General features: G+C 44.3%; 1 protein-coding gene across 1 annotated transcript in view; it reads left to right on the plus strand.

Moving 5' to 3' along the window:
• Positions 1-22,443, plus strand: part of spidr (scaffold protein involved in DNA repair) — a 48,654-nt gene that overhangs the window by 12,354 nt on the left and 13,857 nt on the right. The window contains exons 7-10 of the mRNA XM_062527120.1: positions 2,537-2,637; positions 6,326-6,575; positions 14,661-14,889; positions 15,249-15,478. Coding sequence (XP_062383104.1) covers positions 2,537-2,637; positions 6,326-6,575; positions 14,661-14,889; positions 15,249-15,478 — 810 coding nt within the window. The remainder of the gene's footprint in view (positions 1-2,536; positions 2,638-6,325; positions 6,576-14,660; positions 14,890-15,248; positions 15,479-22,443) is intronic.

Raw genomic sequence — 22,443 nt, forward strand, 5'->3', positions numbered from 1 at the left:
TGAATTGTTGATTCATTGAGAAATGATGATAAGATCAAGCGGGATGTCACTGGGCTGGAAACCCGCGTGTTATTCTTGGACGCGCTGAAGGAGAGAGCTCTGCGAGGCTAGGGGGGTGCAGCTGCACAAACACTGGTAACCTTGGAGCTGGAGCCGATATCTGCGGGACGCTGGGCCGTCGGGAGTCTATCACACTTCAGCCAGTTAGCCATGGTTTGCACAAAACAGCTGGTCAGCACATCTGTAGCATTGCACAGGAGGGGACGCTGGACCGGCCCGGCCCACGTGATGGGCCGCAGATGACCTAACTTAGCTCCGCCACAAGCACAGCCCACCCCACTACTATCTCGTCCCCTTGCTGAGGACGCCTTGGTTATGTGATAAGAAAACTAACACGAATACTGACGGAACTGTCTCCTAACTGTCCGAGTGTTGGAGGTCTAGGTCCAAAACAACTTTTTAACACTCCTCATGTTATCATGCAGAGACAGGCTCATGCAGACAATAAATTATTTATATTATTTGCAAGTTTATGTATATATATATATATATATATATATTGTATACATATATACTGTATACTGTACACACATACACACACACACACACACACACACACACACACAGGCAGGCACATACACACAGTGTATATATATAGCGTTGTGGCTCAGGTGCTTCTATTAAAGTGCTTAAGTTACACTCTGACAGGGAAAAAAATGGAGTGCTGCTTGGGTTTATTTTCAAATGTCTTTATTTACTTAGTATCCAGGCTTCTTCTCTGACAACATAATTATTGTTAGAGCCCTTTAAAAGTGGCCTCTATTTCTGAGAGTATTTTGCTGAATGAGTGTGGTCAAAAGCGGTATATATACTGTAGAACCCTAACTGACCTCCAGTATCTTCAGAGTCATCCAAGGACGTGTCTCAGCCTTGAACGGCCTGCCCCTGACGCCTGTGCAGACTGTCTGATATCTGTTGCTTTCATTAGATGATTTGTGACACGTGTGCCAGCCCCAGTAAGCACACGCTCAAAAAACCCATGACGGTATGGAGCATGCATCAAACCCAAGTGTTTACTCAAGGTGAGACTTCTCCAGCAGCCCGCAGCAGCACTGCTTGCAACTCTAGAGGAATCCACCTGTTTCAGTTATTTGATTTGTTATGATGTCTCTTGGGAGTGTAGAGATACGGAACAACACCCATGAACAGGTGCACACTTAAATAAACTTTAGTTTGACAGGCATTCATACCCACAGCAACAATCAGCATGTTTGGTCAAGACATTCTCTTTGAATTTGAGGGATTTCTGTACAGTAGATGCACATCAGCTCCAGTATTGGGATTGGTTTGTGGATGGTCATTTTGCATGTTGTCCCACTCCCTTCGAAAAAAGGCGGTCCTTGGCCAAATGAACTTGGAGTGCACCTCAGGGGGGAGCCGTCACCCTGGGTTTGGTCCGTGCTTTGGAAAGCAAACTGTTCCTTGTGTGATCCTTGACCGGCACACGGCAGAGCTCTGGACGCCGTCCAACTATGCAGCTGGCTGTCACTGGATGATGGCTTATCTGGCGGCCCTCTCGACCAATCGGGTGGTGTCACATGCTCAGAGGCCTTTTTTGTGTGTGTCCCTTTATTCCCACTGCTGCCTCAGTGACCACTTCACTGACTGATACTACAACTAATCCAGCCTCAGTCTTTAGTCCTCACACCACTCTCCCATTCCTTTGCTTAATTTAGTTGACTTAGTGTCCTTTCTGTCAATAAGTTAGTAATGCCAGTAGAGAGTTGGTCAGTGTTTGCCTTTTGTGTGTGCTCTTATCTTGGGTAAATAATGTTTTTTGAGGCATGCTATTTACAGTCATGGGTGTGTGCGTTTATGGGACACTCTGGGGCAGATTTTACGAACACTGGCGATAGCTGCTACCTTCCTGAGTCTCTCATTCAGTATACCCTTGTGCCGCTCAACTGCTGCAATTATATTCATTTGTTCCAAGCAGAAAGTATATAAGAATTTGAGTTTGCAAGAGGTTTCTCTCTTCCGATTTTGCAAGGCCTTTATTATTAGTCTTAACACATTTTAACTCATTTTCTTTGTTGCTGCGCGGATGTCACTTCCGTGTAATAGCAACTGCAGCATTTGTTATCTAAAAATAAGACTATTTTCTCAGGCATTAAATTACAGTCAAGTTTGATGAATCTTGAAATAGTTGATTGCACTCAGAATTGCATGTTTTTAGATGGACACTCGCATGCATGCATGCATATGTAGCAGGCGAAGGCATCAAATATGAGTCAAATGTGCTCTTATCTAAGTGCATTCTGTTGTCGCCTTGAGTGAAACTTTCAGCAGTCATGTTATAACTCCAAAAATGGTTTGTTAGTGCTGAGGACTCGATTGATGACTTGTTCTTCGTCTAGAATCCACCGTGCGCAAATCCACACTGTTTGAAGTTGTTGTTGTTGTTGTTTGTTGTTTATATAACTGTGTTTACGCTGATCCACATCCCTGGCTCTAAGAGAGTGTGTCTGTGTTGCAGCGGAGGGCTGGCAGACAGGTTGAACCGACTCCAGAGCAGACAGAGATCAGCCATCAGCTTCTGGCGGCACCAGTCCACAGTGGACATCTCCACTGCTGCAGGTAACCTACAGTAAAACTCAGTGGACTGGTCCCTTGACATTCATGTGACGTGGGTATCAAGAATGCTATATAAGTGTGAATATCCATGGCCTCCTACCTTTCGTCCTCCTTCCTTCCTTTTTTTCTATTCATAACACCGTTTCTAAGAACCTTCACTGTTTTGTACACACATTTGACTTCCCCTCACCTACAGTATTTTTACATTTGTCAAAGAGGTAAGGCCAATCCTGCACAGCACCACCATGTTAGTTTTACACTTTTTGCAAGCGCTCAAGCCTTACTTCTGGGCTACAGTAATGCCAGTGCACTCTGTCTATGAGGAGAAAAACATTTACCGGGCCCATTTACACTTTTCAAAGCTTTTCCACTTCTTTGTGAGGCTTCAGTCAGCTCAGCCTTTATGATACAGCATTCTATAAGCCTTAATCTCAGTGCCTCCACAGCCACACTAAGCAGCTTCTTGCTCCCTGTCTTGTATTAAGTTCTGAATCTCTAGCTACTGCAGGTCCCACAAAGTCTCAGGAAAAGGACTGCTATTCAGTTAATATAAAGAAGTGGTTCATAATGTTTTATTTATATAATGTATAATACATGTGTTTAATGTATATAATTATATTTTTTTACTGCTTTTATGGTTGAACCTACCGATTGTGTGGACCTAGTGTGAGAGCCAGCAGCCTCATTTCCTTACCGTTTGACCCCATACAAATAAACAAGGCATTTATTCTATATGTTTGGTAAGTTACTTAGGACAAAGCCATCTGTTGAGCGAATAAATGTCTTTAAAAAACAAAGCCATTTATTTGTCAGTGGGCCCGTCACAGGGTAACACTGTAAGCACATAATCTTTAATTATGCCAAGGCTTATGCTTTGTATTGCACCAAAGAGGACGGGTCGGGTAGACTGCCAAACCAGCATCTGTGAGTCATCATTTGACGCAATTATCCAGTAGCAAGACAAAGTGGTGACTTGTAATGATTGAACTCTCAATTGCCCTTCTTGAGTGACATTTCCTTATTGCAAGCAAACACACAGACAAACAAACAGGCCGTATGCGTGCACCTGCACCTGTATAGGCACATCTGCGTAGAGCTGCCTTGTACTCCTGGATTTCACGCGCCTGAATGCTACAGTAAATCGCTGACTTCCAGTCTACAACTGTCGGGGGCTCTTGAAGCCCACTGAGGAGTTGGTTTCTAAGATGTGCGGTTTGCCACGTGGGTGTGTCCGTGCAGGAAGTGTGATGACACTGGCATGTGTGAAATGACTCCAAGCCATACGAGAGAAAAGGGCTGCACTGGGGTTGACAGAAAGCTTTCAGCACAATAGGCTCGCTACTTTGCTTCTTCTTTCCACGGCACAACGACCTGTGAGACGCCTTGTCTATCTTGACTCAAGGTGTGTTATCTGACATTGCATTCATATACAGACGCCCCCTCCTCTCTTTTTCTCTCTCCCTCTCTCTCTCTCTCTCTCTCTCTCTCTCTCTCTCTCTCTCATTCTTTCTGTGTCTGCCTCTGAGTGGAGGGGAATAACGGTTGCTGGTGGAAAGTGCAGTGGAGGAGGGTTGAAAGGTGGGGGTGGAAAAGTCTAGAACACCGAGGTGAGGTGGGCAAGGTGACACAGTTATCAGATCATCGAATGAGGGTATGAGAAACGTGCTGTGGCCTTTCTACCTATAGAGACGTGTGGTTTGGAAACACGTACACGCACAGAACAAAGGCAAACGAGGTTCACGAGACGTACACTGAAGGTAGTTTTCATTTGAACGCAAACGTTCGTTCAGCGCTCATTTCATCCCAAGCCTACGTACGTTTCTCTCCCTGTGTATACATGGAGTGTAAGGTGGAAACAACTCTGTGAATAGGCCTTGGCTACATGCTATAGTTATTACCTTTCATTAAAACCGAGTCTCTTCAATCACCGATTTTCCTGCGGAGTGTTGGAATAGTAGGCCTTGAGCGCTTTCCAACAGCAGTACCCATAACAAGCATCTTGGCATGTCTTTAGTTTTTCTCCACTCAGCCGGCATACAGAACAACTGTACAACAGCTGTGACTCACATGTGACATAGGCCAACCACCCAGTGTGGAGTTTCGGTCTGTTTCAGGTAAACTGGCCTGAAGGACACCAGTCATCGTTGCTTTAGTCATCCATAGTCAGTGTCAAGGATCATAGGTACTGTAAGGTATTTTTTTGTTTGAAGTGTTCAGCATATGTAAGACTCAAATGATGATTAAAAGAGGCACTATACAACTTTTGGTCTAAAACTAGGGAGCTAACCTACCTAAACGGCATGCAAACACCTGCAAAGAGCCTTATTGGCACGGCAAGAAACAGTGTGCGGTTCACTCTTGCGGGGGGTTTCGGCTCCGAACACAGAACTGTAATATTTGTCTATTCTTGACATGACCATACACCATCAAAATGAATTTGATGATGATGCCAAAACTAGTTGAAAAAAAAAAATAGCCAAACAGTGAATTATTGCTTTTATATGCTTATATGCAGGACTGTCTCTGCACTTCTTAAATGAAATAAGCACACTCACTCATCATGCTTCTGTGGTTGTTATTGCCACCTCATGGATCACTGCCGTCATTAATTGACGCTGATACTTTTTGTTCTTCAGGCTGAATCATTGCTGTACTTTCCAAACATTTAACTAGTCAGCCTAGAGAAAAAAAGATCCTTGGCCTCATGCTTCAGGGATGTGTGTGTGTACGTGTGAGTGTGTGTACGTGTGAGTGTGTGTATGTGTGTGTACGTGTGTGTGTGTGTGTGTGTGTGTGTGTGTGTACCCATGCCCATGAAGAGCCTCTTACGGGTGCTGAGGCAAGTTGGTTCCTGCTCCATCGTCTTCAGAGCGCGGAGCAGAATTTATTGGCAGCGCATTAAAACAATCCTTGTGGCCAAGAGAAAGATTGTCAACTCTTCAAACCGTAACTCTCTCACAGAACACTCAGGACAGTTGGAATGGGAGGGGACATGAGTCACACGTTAGTTTCTCTTCTGGCCTGTCAGTTGTTTTCCGCCCCCTTACTATTTCTCACGTTGCTCTGTTGTTAGAGTCTGCTTAAGTTGAAAATGCTCATGTTATTGTTGTGGGTGACTTTGATGTGTCCATTTGGTCTTTGTTAGGCTTGTAAAAGCTATTGCATTGCCTGTGTATCATCCTAATCATCTGCATGGTCTCACCTGGCAAAGATTTTACTGGAGCTTTTCATATGTTTGTTGTGGGTCTTATTGGTTAAAGTAACAACATATAAGTACCATACAGTATTTTGACAACAATGTGTCAAGAAATGTATACTTTTCTATTACATGACATAAGCATGCTAGCATAACACATTTACCAATACATGACTGTTATTTAGCCTAGCATGCTAGCTTAATACATTTTAGTCTCTCCCACTTTGACTATCTACCTCTGTCTGTTTGTTTGTGCAGAGAAGAATACCCTGTCCTCCGCTGATCCTCTGTTAACAGCCAGTGATATCTGTCTTAGGAACTAGAGCTCTGTAATTATTGAATCCCAAAATGTAGTCCTGCTCTGTTTTGTACTCCTTCAGGGCCGCTAAGTCTCGTGTGTGCGTGTGCGCGTGTGCGTGTGCGCGCGTACGTGTGCGTGTGCGTGTGCGTGTGTGTGTCTGTGTGTGTGTGTGTGTGTGTGTGTACATGTGACAGGTAAGCCAGGTGTGCTAGCTGTTCAGGTCCTCCGTGTGCAAGAGGACTGTGGCCTGAGCGTTGCCCTGTGCCAGCGGCGCAAGGAAGTGTCCCCTGAGGGGCAACAGAACCCAGCGCAGGGGCAACAGGATGCGGCCGCGGAGCAGGAGGACGCCGGAGAGAGTAACCGCTGCCTGGTGCTGTTCAGCCGAGAGACCGTGGCCCAGCTGGCCCCGAGCCCGGGTGACCTTATCCACGTGCATCCGCCCTGGTGAGTGAAAACACTGGCCACGCACCCCTCTCCATAGCCAGGCAGGCGGTCCTTTACTGTAAATAGGTTTCCCTTATCTTTATGTGGCCAGAACAAATGTGTCATCATCGGAGTTGAGGACAGGGCCACTGGTTCTTGATGACTAGATGCATTTTAATGCCAGTAAGAACATTTATGTGGTGTGTAATTGTTTTTTTGTTTTCAATTTAGTGCATTCCTCTCAAGCAAGTATATACGCACATATGAACATCAACAGTATGAACAGTGTCACATCAGTATAGTGTTCCACATTACTGCATAGAGCATTATTTGCAAAACAGTAATCGAAAACATGGAGCAAGACTGGTTCATGCATCAGTTTATTACTGTTGTTATAAAACAGCTCTCAGTCTCGGGGTGCTCTGTTCCTGTTTGTGTGTGTGTGCGTGTGTTTGTAAGAGTGTGTGAGAGGAACAGCAGCAGTAGTGGTGTGTGGGGGTGGGTGTGTGTGTGTGTGTGTGTGTGTATGTCTGTAGCGATAGCGTGAGTGAATGGAGCCGAGAGGAGTCTGTCTCCAGCTGCTGGGAGTTGGGGCTCAGCCCACGCTGGAGCTGGCAGTCAGGCAGACACCACGGCCGGAAGCCAGGGGGCCTCCTCTCTGCTCCCACGTCATCAGCAACTCCAGGGAATGGCTCGCATTCCTCTTCCTGGCAGTGCTTACCTCATTTCCAGCAAGCTGGGAGAGGGGGGAAAAAAGTGCAGTAGTTTTTCTCTTCCCCCCCCCTTCTTTTTTTCTTGGAGCTCTAGCGAAGTAGTGGATCACAATGGCCCTGGACAAGGCCTGGGGTGGGAATTGAAAACACATGCTGCTCAGTGAGTTCTTGGCAGCTCAGGGTCTCCCTTTCGCTCTCTTTTTCTCTCTCTCCGTTCCCACTCTCTCTCCCTGCTTTTACCCACCCGCAGTGTTTTACCAGGAATAGATTCTGTTGACAGTGGAAAGTCCAACTGATACAGACCCGCAATACTTTGTGATTTCTAGGTTAAATTGATAGCACACAGTATATTAACAGTGTCCTGTCTCCTACATTCAACACTTTCTATTTGACTTCGATTTTCCTCTAGTATTATTTTACATTCACAAGTTGTGATCTTTTGTTATAGACATGATATATTAACATTTACATATACATTTATTCATTTAGCAGGCGCTTCTATCCAAAGCGATTTTCAGCAAGAGAATTTAAGAACATTTAAGCTACAGTGTAGAGGAAGACTTTAGCTGGGCATTACTACTGCATCTGTCAACAACACAGATTTGAGGTCTTCTCATTTTTTAGTAAGGAACGTGTTTTTATCTTCTCCAGAATCTTATCGGTAGATTTGAAGAGGTATGCAGGCCGTCACAGTTTGGTCATTTAGACACCCGTAGCCTGCCAAGTTCAATGACATTTCCCGTATGTAGTAGTGTAGTGTGCTTAGGACTTCCCATGTGCATGGCTGTGCCAAACGTGGAAAACTCCGGAATTTCACATGCCTGGAGTTCCAGTAGTATTCCACTCCTTGTACACTTCCTGTGTGGTGTGCAGAGCCACTTCCTCCTCCCTCCCAGCCCCCGTGCTGTGTGTAGGATGGCCACTCCTCCACCCACGCGGGGCCGTGGGGGCGGAAGCTGCCGGAAATGCCTGTCAGGACTCGCTGTTCTGCACTCCACTGAAAACACCTGGGCCACTCCTTACCTGTTTGTGACGTGAGCACTCACCTTACTCACTCACCCTCTCATTCATCTGTCAATTTACTTTTTTTTTCTGTTTGTGTGTGAGGGCGTGTGTCATGCTTCCTGGTTGATTGTTACCCACTCAGAAAGGCTTGTGCGCTGTTTTGGAACTCTGATGAGGCTTTGTATTTAGGTCATTGTCTGTTAAGGCGTCTCTGATATTTGTCAGTCATCCAGTTGTAGCCTCTCCTTCCTCTTTTTCAGTCCCTTTAGACTTTCTTTTTTATGAAGATGTGTATTTGATTACAAATTTACGTCCAGTATTATGATTTCTTGTGTTATTTTGCTGTAACATAAGAATAGCGGATTATAGTTTGAATTATGTGATAATCGTCACAACTTTTCCACAGTGTACTATGAAAGGAATTTAGCGGGGGAGAGAACTAATTCTGGTTCAGACCGTCTAGCAGTTCCTCGGAATCTCATCTTTGTAGTCATGTTATGGTTTTATGGCGTCCAAATTTCACAGAGGTCACTCATTACTGAGCCACACAAGCCACTGGCTGATGACTCAGGCTTCATCCCAGCGAGACTCTTGAAGGGAGTCAGTTGAATGTACAAACACCCAACACAGAAAAAGTTGGGATGTTGTCTAAAATGCAAATAGAAACAGAATGTGACAATTTGCAAATCTGGTAAATCTACATTTACAGTAATTTCCCCCATATAAGCCGCATTGTGTATAAGCCGCAGGGCAGTGTTTTATGCAAGTTAAAAGAAACAAAACCATATTAACACCATATTAACTGCCCCCCTGTATTAACCTCATAGCTGAAGAAATTTTGCAAAATCAATGTATAAGCCGCGGCTAATAGTCGGGAAATTACGGTAGTTGCAAAAAGGACACAGACAAAATGGCAAATGTATTTCATGGAAAATATGTTCATTTTGAATTTGATACCAGTAATACGTTTTTTTTAAAAAAAGTTGGGATGGAGGCAACAAAATGCTGGAAAAATCGTGTAATGATAAAGACAACAATTAGGAGGAATATTTCACAACCTTCTTAACTGGCACCATGGTTGAGTATAAAAAATAGCATGACAGAGAGGCAGAGTCTCTTCATAAAGATGTAGAGTTATTCTTCACTCTGTTTAACCCTGTGTGGGCGAATGATGAAACAATATAATTGTAATGCTTCAAAACATGAAATTGCAAGGTATAAGAGGATTTCATCATCTACAGTACATAATATCATTCAAATATTTAGAGAATCCAGAGACATCTTTGCAAACATGGGTCAGATCTGAAAAAAAAACCCCAATATTGAATGGCCATGGTATTTTGGACCTCAGATGACACTGCATTAAAACCAGACCTGTTTCTGTAAAGAAAATCACTGTATGGGCTCAGGAAAACTTGATACTGATAACAATTGTCTATGAGCACAGTTTGATGCTCAATTCACAAATACTTGTGTAGACTTAACCATGCAAAGGAAGAAATTCAATTTAGACATGATACAGAAATGCCACCGTCTTATCTTGGCCTGACCTCATTTAAAATGGACTGAGGTAAGGTGGAAAAAGGTCCTGTGGTTAGACCAACTAAAATATGCAATTATTTTTAGAATCCAACTAATCCGACTTGTTCAAAACCAAGCTTCTATGACAGTGTGAAAGTGCATTAGTGCCTATGACAGGGGCATCTTGCATATCTAACAAGGCACAAACTAATTCTAAAATTATGTACAGAGTGACGTATACTGCCATCCAGACAATGTCTTTTTCAGAGAGGACCTTGAATATTACAGGACAACAAATGCTGAAATTAATTCTGCACATATTTAAACAGTATTTCTCCATAGAGGAGGAGTACAGGTCCTAAGATGGCCTGTCTGCAGTTTAGACATGTCAAATTGGATGCATCATGGAATGAAAAACATGATTAAAAAGACTGTTGAGCTGCGAAATCCTGTATAGGGCTGTGAAAAAGTAGTCTGAGCAGGGTCCAGAAAATGAAATCATCAGAAAACGTGAAAAAACATAGATATATGAAAATGACTTTTATTCCAAAAATGTGCTCCAAAAATTAGCGGTGTGACGCTCAAAGCTGATGTCTCGAATCAGTGTGGATGCTTCAAAGCACAAGTGTTTTCGAAACACTGCTTTGAAACGTAGCTCAAAACCATGTCATGTGACCACTTGTTCAAAACATGCCCAAAATGCCCATGTGACCAAAGAAAAATGAACCTTTGGTGCATTTTGGTGCAACCAATAGGCGTGTTCAAGTTCAACTGCCGGTGGCAGCAGGGGAGGGGATACAAACGCTGCTATGAAGTTGTACCAGAGCCCCTTTAGGGAGAGCCGGTCCACTTCCTATTAACTCCATTGTACCGGATTGTTCCTGCAATCTGTTGAAATTCCGCTAGGGGCGTTGCCGAGCAAGTGATAAATGAATTGTTGTCTATGGGGCTAAGCGGCTAGAACTGGTTTTTTTCACAGTTGACAACTTCATTTCTTAATGTACATTGTCGTAGTAGCTACCTGAGTATAGGTTTTCCACTGGAAATGAAATAAAAAGTCACTCATGTCCTTTCTGCTTTTCATAGGATGGGTCGTTTTCCCTGTAACATGCTAGCATTTAGCTCATGGATGCTCGCGACAATCGCGACCGATTACGGCCGTCGTGAAGCTGAACCTTCTTTTAGGTCTATGGCCGTAAAGTGGTTCGCTTGTGTCGAATGACATGAAAACTTTGACATGAAAACTTTGAAAGGGTTTTTAGGAATAACAACACATATTGAAAATTGTATTGGTCAGCTGATTGTCAAGTCAAGTTATCCTGCATCGCATGCATTAATGCAATTTTAGGAGAAAAAATTATATAACGACAAATGTGGTACTGGGGGGTTCAGCTCCATTGCTACCCATTCATTCATCACTTGCTCGCGATCGCCCTCTAGTTGCAGTACCATGCGGAAGTATTTCGCTAGTGGTCCTTCTCCCCTTATTAGACATTCTCTGGTTGTACACTCTCTACTTCCCGTAGTCTAGACTTGACCATGTGACGAATCACGAGGCACGGACCCGCACGGACCCTTGTGGATATGAGGAGGCATCTAAACATCTGCACATACGTCAGGGATGTAAAAGCCAATTAGGGCAAAGACCTGACGTCATGAAGGCAGGGTCTAGGCTCCGCTGCGCTCCGCAGTACCTCCAAAGCTGCTGCTCCGCTGCGAAGCAGCTGCCTGGCCACGCCTTGCTCCCGCGATAAGTTGAGGCCATGTGATACCGACTGCCGAGTCGAAAACACACCCATCTAGACCATCGTGGACAGATTTTTAACCACGTGCATCTTGTGCTGCGCAGCCATCTTGAACGAGCCTTTTGGTGCAATAGCCATGATGGTGTAGTGGTTAGTGAGGGTGTTTTTGAACGGTAGCCTAGGCAACTCAAGTGTGTAAGATATTATTTCAGACAATATATTTTTAAGGTCAGCTTTTCACGTTATCATTCAACTGAACTCTCAGAATGGTCAAACACATTGCAACATTGAGAGTTTTTTTTATGAGAAGAAAGTGATTTAGAGATCACAAACGGCAGCAATAAGCTTAACTTTATTGTCACTGGAAATGGTCTCCCATCCAATTGTTGACCAAGGACAGCACTGCTTAGCTTTTCGTGGAGTTCATTCCATTTCGAAGCCTCGAAACAATCCAGCACAATTACTTTGAACGCTTCAGTGTTTCACAAAGCCTCGCTTTGCCCATCCCACCAAAAATCCGCCAAAAATATGCGCAAACTCAAACATCAAACAATAATGCCTGAAAGCAGCCAGAGACACTCCACAGTTCTCTCCTCCTTCAGCTATCTCTCGGTGGAGCTTCCTGTCCTAAAGCCTCCACTAATTGCAGTTAGCTCCGCCCCCTGATTAAAGTCAGGCGTACCCATTAACAATCTACCTGCTGACCAATAGACCTCTGAAGTTCGCCTACAAATAGGATCCAAAGCTGCCTTTGCCCATATAAGGAGTTCGGGGTGTTAATTGAAGCTAACTGCCTATGGCAAGTTCCATTGTAAGTTAGTTAGCAAAAGGGGTAGCAAAGATCAAAGTGTGCCTTCTTCACCTACCGAAGATCACAGTATCCACTTGAAGGCAGAGGACAAAACTTTGTAGGGCAAAACGTCTGCATTTCCAATTTCTTCCTCCCCATGAGAGTTTAACAGGTGCGGAAATTCAAAATCCCCATCTTATTTTCCCATAGAAAAAATGTCAAGATACCGGATCTCCTTATTTGGGCAAAGATGGTGGCTTTTTTGTATGTGAACTTCAGACGTCTATTACCGGCCCCACTCTGAATGAGTGAAATCATTCAAATGACTAAATACTAAACACTTATTATAAGTGACTTGGGGGTTGCGGTTTTGGAGGCGTGTTTTTTATGTGGTTGCTTCTTTTTGGCTTGCTTCATGTTTATTGTTTCTGCGTAGAATCTACGCAGCGCCTACATGTACACAGAGAGCGTTCTAAACCTATGCCTCTGTGTCGACTCAATGCTGTAACCGTAGACTCCTCTAATATAACCGGCCCAGAGATGTAACGTCAGGGGTTCGGGGAGGGGATGCTAACTTTTTGGTATTGGTTTGCTTCTTTAGGGCTTATTTTCAGAGACCTGCTGCTTATTTATTTTGCTAAATTTGATCAAATTTGGTCAAATTGGTCATTTTCAACATTTGATACGTGTCAATGTCCTTTTTGCAGCTAAATATGGGCTTATGAGATTTGTAGATTGTCACGTTCTGTTTTTATTTACATTTTACACAACGTCCCAACTTCTTTTGTGTTGGTGTAGTAGCATCGTCACCCAGCAACATCCGTATGAAGCACATCAACACAGCCACAGCATCAAGTTGAGGGGTTGCTCTCAGGACAAGTCTCAGGTTGGCCTACACGGAAGTTTCTTTCACTCGTTTCCTTTACCTCTTCCCCCAATCTCCTCCTCTCAAGCTAGCCCAGGCTGGTGTCCTCGATCACCCACATAGGCCAAACAGCGACGCGCTGAGGTTCGCGGAGTTCATTCCATGGAACACTTTGGCTCAGATTCTCCTCGCTGGCAAACCTCCAAATCCACCACGGGGCCCAGCTTGTTGCGCTGATGACGTATCTAAATACATTTTCCCAGCTAAACGGCCATATGACGCTCTCGGGGCAAGCAGAGACGGGTCTGAGCAGAGCCCTGTCCTGGCACCCACCCAGCTCATCGCCCCGAGGTGCTCTCACAGCTCCTGACTGAGAGCAGGACCTGTTAAAAGCACCTTGCCAACCTAACCTTTGGAACAGTTTGACAGTGGCCTGTTTAATTATGATGGACCTCGCTGAGGTTATGTCGGGGATATTTGGATAGTTTGTGCCTGTCCCAAGTCTGCTGTTTGCGTGTATGGGTTTTGTTTTTCTTTTTTTGGGGGCGTTTGGGCATTTATACAATGTATGGAGATGATTTATACAATATATTGAAATAAGAGGAATTACATAAAAATCATATTCATTAAAGCCACATATTCAAGTTAAATTTTTTGTGTTGTTCCATGAGCAGAAAATCGCCCGTCAACAGACTCAACTCAACTGCACCAGCTTTGACTGAATGACAGTGATTGTGTGTTCCGCTGGGTACTGAGTGTGGGAAGGATGTGTGTACGTGAGTGATGTGCTTGTTGATAGTTAGACATGTGGAGGAGGATCGTTATCTGTGCGCCTGTGAGTTGTGGCGTCTTGACTTGCATATAATTTTTAATCCTACGGGCTCACCAAGAATCTCTTTTGTCTGATCTTTTTTTTTTATCAGTTATTGGATTTTTTTTTTCCAGCAGCTGACTCAGAATATCCCAACAGTGGTATTTGTTAGTTTGAAAACTACAGTGAGTGTGTCTGTGCTATAGTCGGACTCTTTAATAGTTGTGTGGTCTACACAGTACACAACACATGCAGTCTAGACAATACAGAGAGGTAGCCTGCACAGTAGCCACAGTCAAATACTGACCGCAACGAAGAATAGATGTGAATGAATGTTTTGTTTGCTTTTTTTGTATGCATAATTCAAGCAGATAGATAAAATCACAGAGTATTTCCGTGTTGCCACAGTGTTGTTTGAATATATGTGCAATGTGCATGTAAAAGACCTAAAAGGTGTGTGGGAGTTTAAAGCAATTTGAGTGTTTTGCCCCTGGAGAGTTTTAAAAGAGAACGGCTTCATGTCAACCGTCTTGTAACCGTTGGGTACACCAAATGCAGTGCCACTTGAAGACAAGCAAATTCTGAGTTCTGCAGAAACCAAAGTTTCTTTGTCACAACTTGCAAAATGTGCCCCTCTTGTCTCTCCTCACCACCAGGCAAACACTAATCATGGAAGGTGAGAGATGCCCGGTCATTCTCAACGCCCACTTCAGCCAGAAGGTTCTGCCCCTAGAGAGACGGAGCCATATGGCACCCAGCCCAAAGCACCATTCCCAGGCCCAGAGGTGCTCTCCCTACCCACTGAACCGCTGCTGGGGTTTATGGTTGGAGCAGAGTCGGGCCCATCCACCAACTGAGGGAGACAGTGGTGGCAGCAGGAGACAGGTGTGTAGACTTGGTGCTGTTTGTGGTTTCGTCATGCTCTATAATTTGAATAAGCAGTCGTTGCCCCCCCACCCCCCCCTAAGGATCTGTCTCCACTTGAGACCTGCGGTACAGGTTCTGAGTCAGGTGTTGTTTATGAAAAGCCTTCCCAGTTTCGTGGACTAGATTCAAGAGCTTAATTCACAATTATTGTGAGCTCTAGAGTCGTTTCTTGTAGTATTTTGTTCTTCACCAAATAATGTATTTTATATATATATCCATACTATAAGAACCTGTGGTGTGTGTGTGTGTGTGTGTGTGTGTGTGTGTGTGTGTGTGTGTGTGTGTGTGTGTGTGTGTGTGTGTGTCTCCCCACACAGGCGGGTGTATGTGAACGGGGGTGGCCTGAACCCGGAGGTGTTTGCGACTCCCTGCTGGAGGCGCTGGAGAGCCTGGGGCCGGCTGGGGCTCTCAGTCAGCGCCTGGAGGTCGTGCTGCAACGCGTCTACTGCCTCCACATCCCACAATCCTCTCCTCTCAGACTCCAGGGCCTCCGCAGATCCCCTCATGCACCCTCCCCCCGCAATAGCAGCAGCAGCAGCACTGGCAGGTATCAGCATGACTGTTTTTATTGCATTCTTTTTAGTCTTTGTGTTTTTCTTCTTATGGTGAAGCCAGAGTTATTTTATGACATTTCAAGTACCATCTTGATGAATTATGCCAGTGGTTTATTAGTCAGAGATGAAGACACATATTAATTAAACTAAATTGACCATGATTTATAGGTTTTTATCAAATTAACAAAAATAAATACAGAATAAAGATATAAACACATCAGTTTTTGCTTCATTAAAACCTTCATATCAAAGCTGTATAGAGAAGTGCAAGATGACGTTAAATGTGAACGAATGAAATGCAAATGGCTGTCGCCATCACATCCATCAAGACTGCTAAATCATTATCTGTGAAATCATATCAACATGGATTTGGCAGCATACTAACTAACTAGGCCTAGTTAGTCTGTGCAGAGGCAACTATTGTCCTTAGCAGTGCTTCCCTGTTATTTAGAGTCTCTGTAGAAAGTTTGGTCGTGCAGCCATGCACAGCAGCACCAGTCAGCCTGTTGGCCTGCTGTGAGCTCGTTTACTCGTGGCTTGCGCTTGTGTTCTTGAAGAAAGCAGTGCGTCAGTGCAGGCACTCCTCCAGTTTTGAGGACATTGTCCTCTCCTTGGCAGCAGAGGGCGGCGAGTGGGGAAAAAGAGAGAGAAAGCAAGAGAATGGGACAGAGAGAGGGGGAGGCAGGGAGAGAGAGAGAGAGAGAGAGAGAGAGAGAGAGAGAGAGAGAGAGAGAGAGAGAGAGAGAGAGAGAGAGAGAGAGAGAGAGAGAGAGAGAGAGAGAGAGAGAGAGAGAGAGAGAGAGAGAGAGAGAGAGAGAGAGAGAGAGAGAGAGAGAGAGAGAGAGAGAGAGAGAGAGAGAGTGTGCTCTAGATTCTGTCAATTACCAACTAGCTATTGAGCCCCAACCCAGCACACAGCGTGCTCCTTGGCTCTCAGACCCATATGGCACAGCGCAACAAACATGCCTAATGAGATACAGGACTGTCAGTGATCCACAGCCTCATGGACAGGAAGGGAGGAGGCGTGGACAATGAAGAGAGAAAGCATGAAAGTCATAAAAGTGGTAATAGGTGTTTACTCGGCTAACAATTTGATCATTCAAATGAATCATTTTGAGTTACGGGCGAGCCTTCCTGTATCTTCTTGATCCATTGAAATTCATTCAGTCATTAAGTTTGAGTCGTATTGTCGCTGTTTCAGAAACAGGATCAAATGGGATCAGTTGTGAACTTTGACCCACAGCCTATCTGGGCTGTTCCACCATGAAGGCGAGATTACACACAGGGCTAGTGGAACACACACTGGCCCTGTTCACCGCTTGCTCTGCTCTAACCTCCAACCCTCCTTTGGAAAAGGGGGGGTGGGAGCAGCGTGGGGGTGGGGGGTGGGGTTTGTTGTTTTGTTCCTCTGCTGAGTAATAACAGCATGGAGGTGTTTGTTGTCCAGGAACTATGTGTGCGAGGCTAAGACTGGCGCACACACACACGCACACACACACTCCCACAAACATAAACACACACACACACAAGGATTCACGTGGTGGGGTGCTATGGAAAGAGACGGTTCCAGTGTCACTTGACTGGTAACTGGACACCAGCCGAAGCAAAGCATGCTTTACCGCGTGGCCTTGTAAACAGAGATCCCACTGACAAAGTTCCCCTCCGACCCCCCATGCCCCTCCTCGCCACTGCCCCTTTCCAACAGGGTACGCAGCGGACTCATGGCGGTGCCATGGAGTACAGAGGGGGCGGGAGGGGGGCAGCCACAGTTTAGCAGGATGGTGGCAACACTGACGTCACAGAAGCAGCCCTTTTTTAACCTGATGTATGCATGGCACCAGAGAGACTAGAGCAGCACCCCTTTCAGCCGTAGCAGAAGAAACAAAATGAAAAATATAATGGCAAGGGGTGACTGTCGGGGTCCAAGACAAATTGCAAGAAGTGCGTTACAGCAGGATGGAAGTGGGGGCTGGACAGAATCTCGCGAAATTCAGTGTGCATCAAAAGAATGTTGTATTGATGTACCAAGTTTGTACCAAGTTTGAATAGGATTGGACCATTACAAGATACGACATAGACAATAGAATCATTATAGGCTATACTGTACACCTAAAGTTGATTGATGTGTATCTTTGAAACTTTGATGAACCAAAAATCGGAAATAGCCAACCTGTTAGGCTTGGTCTGAAGGTGATGTCTATCAGATTGTGTCAGAATCAGAACAACGGTCGAGGAGAAGATTAGTTTCACTCTTGAGGTTTTTGAAAATGGCGGGAAAATGTGCATTATGGGAATGGGTGTGGCTGGGTTCATTGGATGTGATGGTTCTGAATGAATAACAGGGAAGAAGAATTCGTCAACAATTTCATACGGTTCTGGAGATATGAGCGAAGACGTACATTTGCTCATTATAGCGCCCCCGATTGTCAGATGTTTTTTTTGTGTGTGTGTGAGATTATGCCTTGATTTGGGACCTATGGTCAAAATGAAGTGTCTGACTCTGCACGGTTATGGCTACAGACACCAATTCCGTCCCCCTATGAACAGAATTTCATGAAATTAAGTGCACATCCTAAGGATGTCATGTTGATTGTATATTTAAGTTTGGATAAGATTTGACATTTTTGACATATGCGTCTTTTGCGTCCAAGGAATGATGTATTGATTGTGTGTTCCAAGTTTGAATACGATTGGACCTTCACAAGATAAGATATAGTTAATAGTATCATTATAGGCGACACCCCAAAAGTCAATTGACACTTAACTTTAGACAACTTCAGGCAACAAATCAAAAATCGGACAAAAGCCAGTCTGTAGGGCTGGTCTATAGACCCTACGTACCGAATTCCGTGGAAATCGGATCACAGTCTAGGAGGAGATGGATATGAGTGGGTTGATGCAAGAGCTCTGGGGGAAAAAGAGGTTGAGAACATTTTTGAAAAATTCCACACGTTTCTGTAGATTATTCTGTTTTTGTGTGATCATGCACTGATTTAGGACCTATAGTGAACATTTTGCATCTGTCCCTATTACAGTTTTGGCTGCAGATACGGTTTTGCTGCAGAAAATGAATATTATGAAAGGGTTAATCATCAGGACAAAAACAATAGCAGTCCCGCAGCTTCGCTGCTTGGACCCCTGAAAATGAGACACCCAATGTTATGTTGTTCTCCTCTTTCTATGTATGTTTGCACTGCACATACCTGTTGGGGCTAGACAAACTTTAGAGGCCTAGCGAAGGGTACCAGACAAGTGGCTGACCAGAGGTCAATATGTTGCCATGCGTGTTTCTCTGACATGCATATGATCTGGAGGTCACGCGGACTGAAATGTGATGAACTTCACAGGTTTTCTATGTAGAACATTATTGAACCGAATCTTTTGACATCTTTGACATCTGTAGTTCCTAAGGTAGCACTTTAACACTTCCATCCCACTAAGCCCCACCACTTAACGGGCAAAGCCACCTCTTTTCACTTGAAGACCATCACAAGTGGTGCTGTCATCTTCATTTCCATTGGCTTGAGGGATGTATAAAGCACTGACATTTACCTATGGGAAACCAGACACTGTCCATAAAGAGCTGTTACTCTAACTTATTCAAAGTAGTCAGTCACACTCTACCTGAGTAACATTAGATCATGTTGGCTTCCACTGTTATTTTCCACATCTGCCTAAAAACATCAGTTAAAAAATGATGACCTATTGTTATGATGACCTATGTTGATACTTAAATAAGACAGATGTTGTCTGCACACACAGATGCTACCTCTTTAGACAAGACGGGGCAACAACATTTCTTAAGCCGTGTTTATATCTCCCAAAAGCCTTGATTCTTCATTTGGACCAAATGGATGTAACAGTTGGTTGTTGTAGATAAACAAGGGATAGCAGTGGATATGAGCCTGCTCAACAGCTGTATACAGATGGACGTGTTTTCTAAACTTACAACGTGGTTTTACAAAGTGGCTCATGTGGTTATGATTCTGACAATCTTGGTCTGCAGTGAGAAATCACCACTGGTATCACCAAGAGGCTTGCTTGTTCTCATCTTTTTTTGTAAACTTTTGTTAATTTTTTTTTTGCGTGTGTGGGGGGGCGGGGATGGGGATCCAACATCCTCAGTTCCAGTAAGAGCTCAAACTGAATAAACAAGCTGAAAAAGAAGAAGTGTGTGCTGGGCCTGAGGAGGGGCTCCTTGGATGTTTTCATGCTGAAGTGGGAACACAATGTGCTTGGGAGATCTGGTTACATCCCTGTTTATTGGCAGCTCCCCTCCCATTGGTTCACAGCGTGGCGGAAGGAAGCCCGCCTCCTTCAGACCTGCCAATGAGACACCTCTGAAGAGCTCTCTGTGCGTGGGGTGCTTGCTCTCAGTGGGGCCGCGTGCGTGCGTGCGTGCGTGCGTGCGTGTGTGTGTGTGTGAGGGAGAGAGAGAGAGAGAGAGGGACAGAGAGAGAAAGAGAGTAAGTGTTGTGTGTTTGTGTGTGAGGGAGAAAGTGAATGTGTCTGCGACTGCGCACTCCTATTTGGACAAGCTCAATGGATCTGCACTTCCAGGAAGAGCTCCTTAACTGCTGAGAATTCCTGCCGTTGCTCACAATAACAAATTCCAAAAACCAGTCAGTGACCATGCAGCCCTGGCCAATGACAAGAGACACTCAGAGAAGTGGGGATGCTTTCAGGATTGTGAGGAAGTGGCGTGGGGGGTGAAAGCATGGTGGGTGGGTGGGTGGGTGGGTGTGGGGGTGCAAGGGGGGGGGGGGGGGTAGGGGGCATATGAGGGGACGTACAGAGAAAGAGGTTGTTTATATGGACTGGAGTGTGCACCATGAGGCCTCCTCACCCTCTTTACAGCCTTGTATCACTTTTCCCGGCTAGTTTCCCTCACAGGCCCTCACAAGCCTCCTCTGTCACAGATAGGCAGGGCGTCTTGTTTTCATTTCTTAATTGGCTGGCCAATGTGGTTTGCAGTGTACCAAGTAATGTACCGAGTGTCAATAGAATTTACGGTATGTCATCTCTGCACTGGCATGACCGACTTGTCAGGTGCCCAGACTTGAGCTTTTCATCTTCGTTCCAAGTTTCATTCTCTGTTTTTTTGTTCCCATCTTGATGCCTGATAGACTTCTTTCCACATGGCTGCATGAACTGCTGCTCGCAAAGTATAACTAAAAGTGTAGCGCTGTCCTTGGCCATGCCAGCACAAGTGATGTAACTGGATATATACTGTATGTTAACACTCCTATATTTAGGTTCATGGTAAACAATTTAATATTAGCCTGTCTCGCTGTCTGTCTCAGAGGTAGGGATGTTTGTTGTTGTTGTTTTTTTAGAATAATGGTCTCCATCATGGCAAGACAAAACAAGGCAAATTTATTTATATTGCGCATTTCATACGGAAAGCAAAAGCAATTCAATGTACTTTACACCATCAGAGAAAATCAAAAAGTATAAAGTAAAAGCATGGTGGACAAATATAAGAAAAGATGAATAAAATAAAATTTGAATAAAAGATGTAAGAAGAATGGGTTAAAAGGTTCATGGGACAGGTTTTTACTTGCACAGAGAGATAATGTAACCTTAAACGCCCAGTGTGCTGATTGATAACGCAAGGTTATAGTGTCTCAGCATTATAGCAAAAATGCATGGATGTGTTGACATAACATTGGCATCGGTGTCTTTGTATCAGTATTTTTTGTGCTTGAGTTCCATATTGTGATTTACTGCTGTGTGCAGTTGGATCCCTCAGAATAACCCTGTGGCCTCCCTTGACTCATCTGTTATAAAACGGGTGATGGCGTGTCTACTTGTTATTCTCCTATATAGCACTTGTTATTCTCCTATATACTGTAGCACACAGAGTGTTAATACATTTTTTGACACTGATATGGTATTCCATACGAGAGTCAGATATCATCTTTTCTCTTATTCTTACCTTGTGTCTTTGTGTGAACCCCATGTTAGGCCATGCAACAAAACCTTAGGTTTGTTATAAGAAATGATAATAGTACTAATTCTTTTTTTATAAACTCTTACCGTAAATAGTTACCTCTGCCAGGGAGGTTATGTTTTCAACGGGGTTTGTTTGTTTGTCTGTTTGTTTGTTTGTTTGTTCGTAAGATTACTCAAAAAGTTATGGATGGATTGATGAAATTCGATGAAATCAGGGAAGGTCTGAAATGACCCAAGGAAGAAACGATTAAATGTTGGTAGTGATCCGTATCACCATCTGGATCCAGGAGGAGGCAGTTATGTTTTGTCTTTGCTGAGGTTTGAGCTCTCTGAGTGCTTTTCTAGTTTTAGATATGCGTTTCATTTAATATCATTTTGAGGTAGTGTGAGCTGTAGTGTTGAACCACAATGATTAATGGTAAGTTAAGATGAAGCGTAGTTTTGGTTTCCCTGAAACACAATATGAATTCTTCATCATGGTGCATGCTCTGAAATGTCAAAATTAGTAAAAAAAAAAAAAAGAAATTAAAATATATATATAATTAAAGCACCATATTAAAACATTTATGTTTACTTTTATGTTTATAAATCTATCTACCTCTCCTTCCCTCATCAAATTCCCTACTGAGACCTCAAGCATGACAGGGATGAGAAAATGAGGTGAAAAAAACCCTAGCAGTTAACCCGTGCTGTTTACTCTGGGCTGTGAACCGCAGTGTTTACTCTTAATCTTGCCTGAGCACAGGTGCCTTGTCTGGACTTGAAAGCCTTCAGCAGCACCCTCCCTCAGCACGCTCCCTCTCTCTCTCCGTGCGCCTCAAGCACCCGGGGCAAACACGCCGCCTGCGCTGAAGGCAAGAGCCTTTCACTCGGCTCATGTTCTTCACTGCCGCCACCTCCAGTCAGATCTGTCCCGGCCTTCCTGTCATCGGCAGAAAGCATGCGTCGGACATGCTGAATGTAGTAAGGGGGAGCAGGCGGTCTCTGTCATGTTGTTCACTGA

The sequence above is a fragment of the Sardina pilchardus genome, chromosome 2, assembly GCF_963854185.1.
Source record: "Sardina pilchardus chromosome 2, fSarPil1.1, whole genome shotgun sequence".
Taxonomy (NCBI): Eukaryota; Metazoa; Chordata; class Actinopteri; order Clupeiformes; family Clupeidae; genus Sardina; species Sardina pilchardus.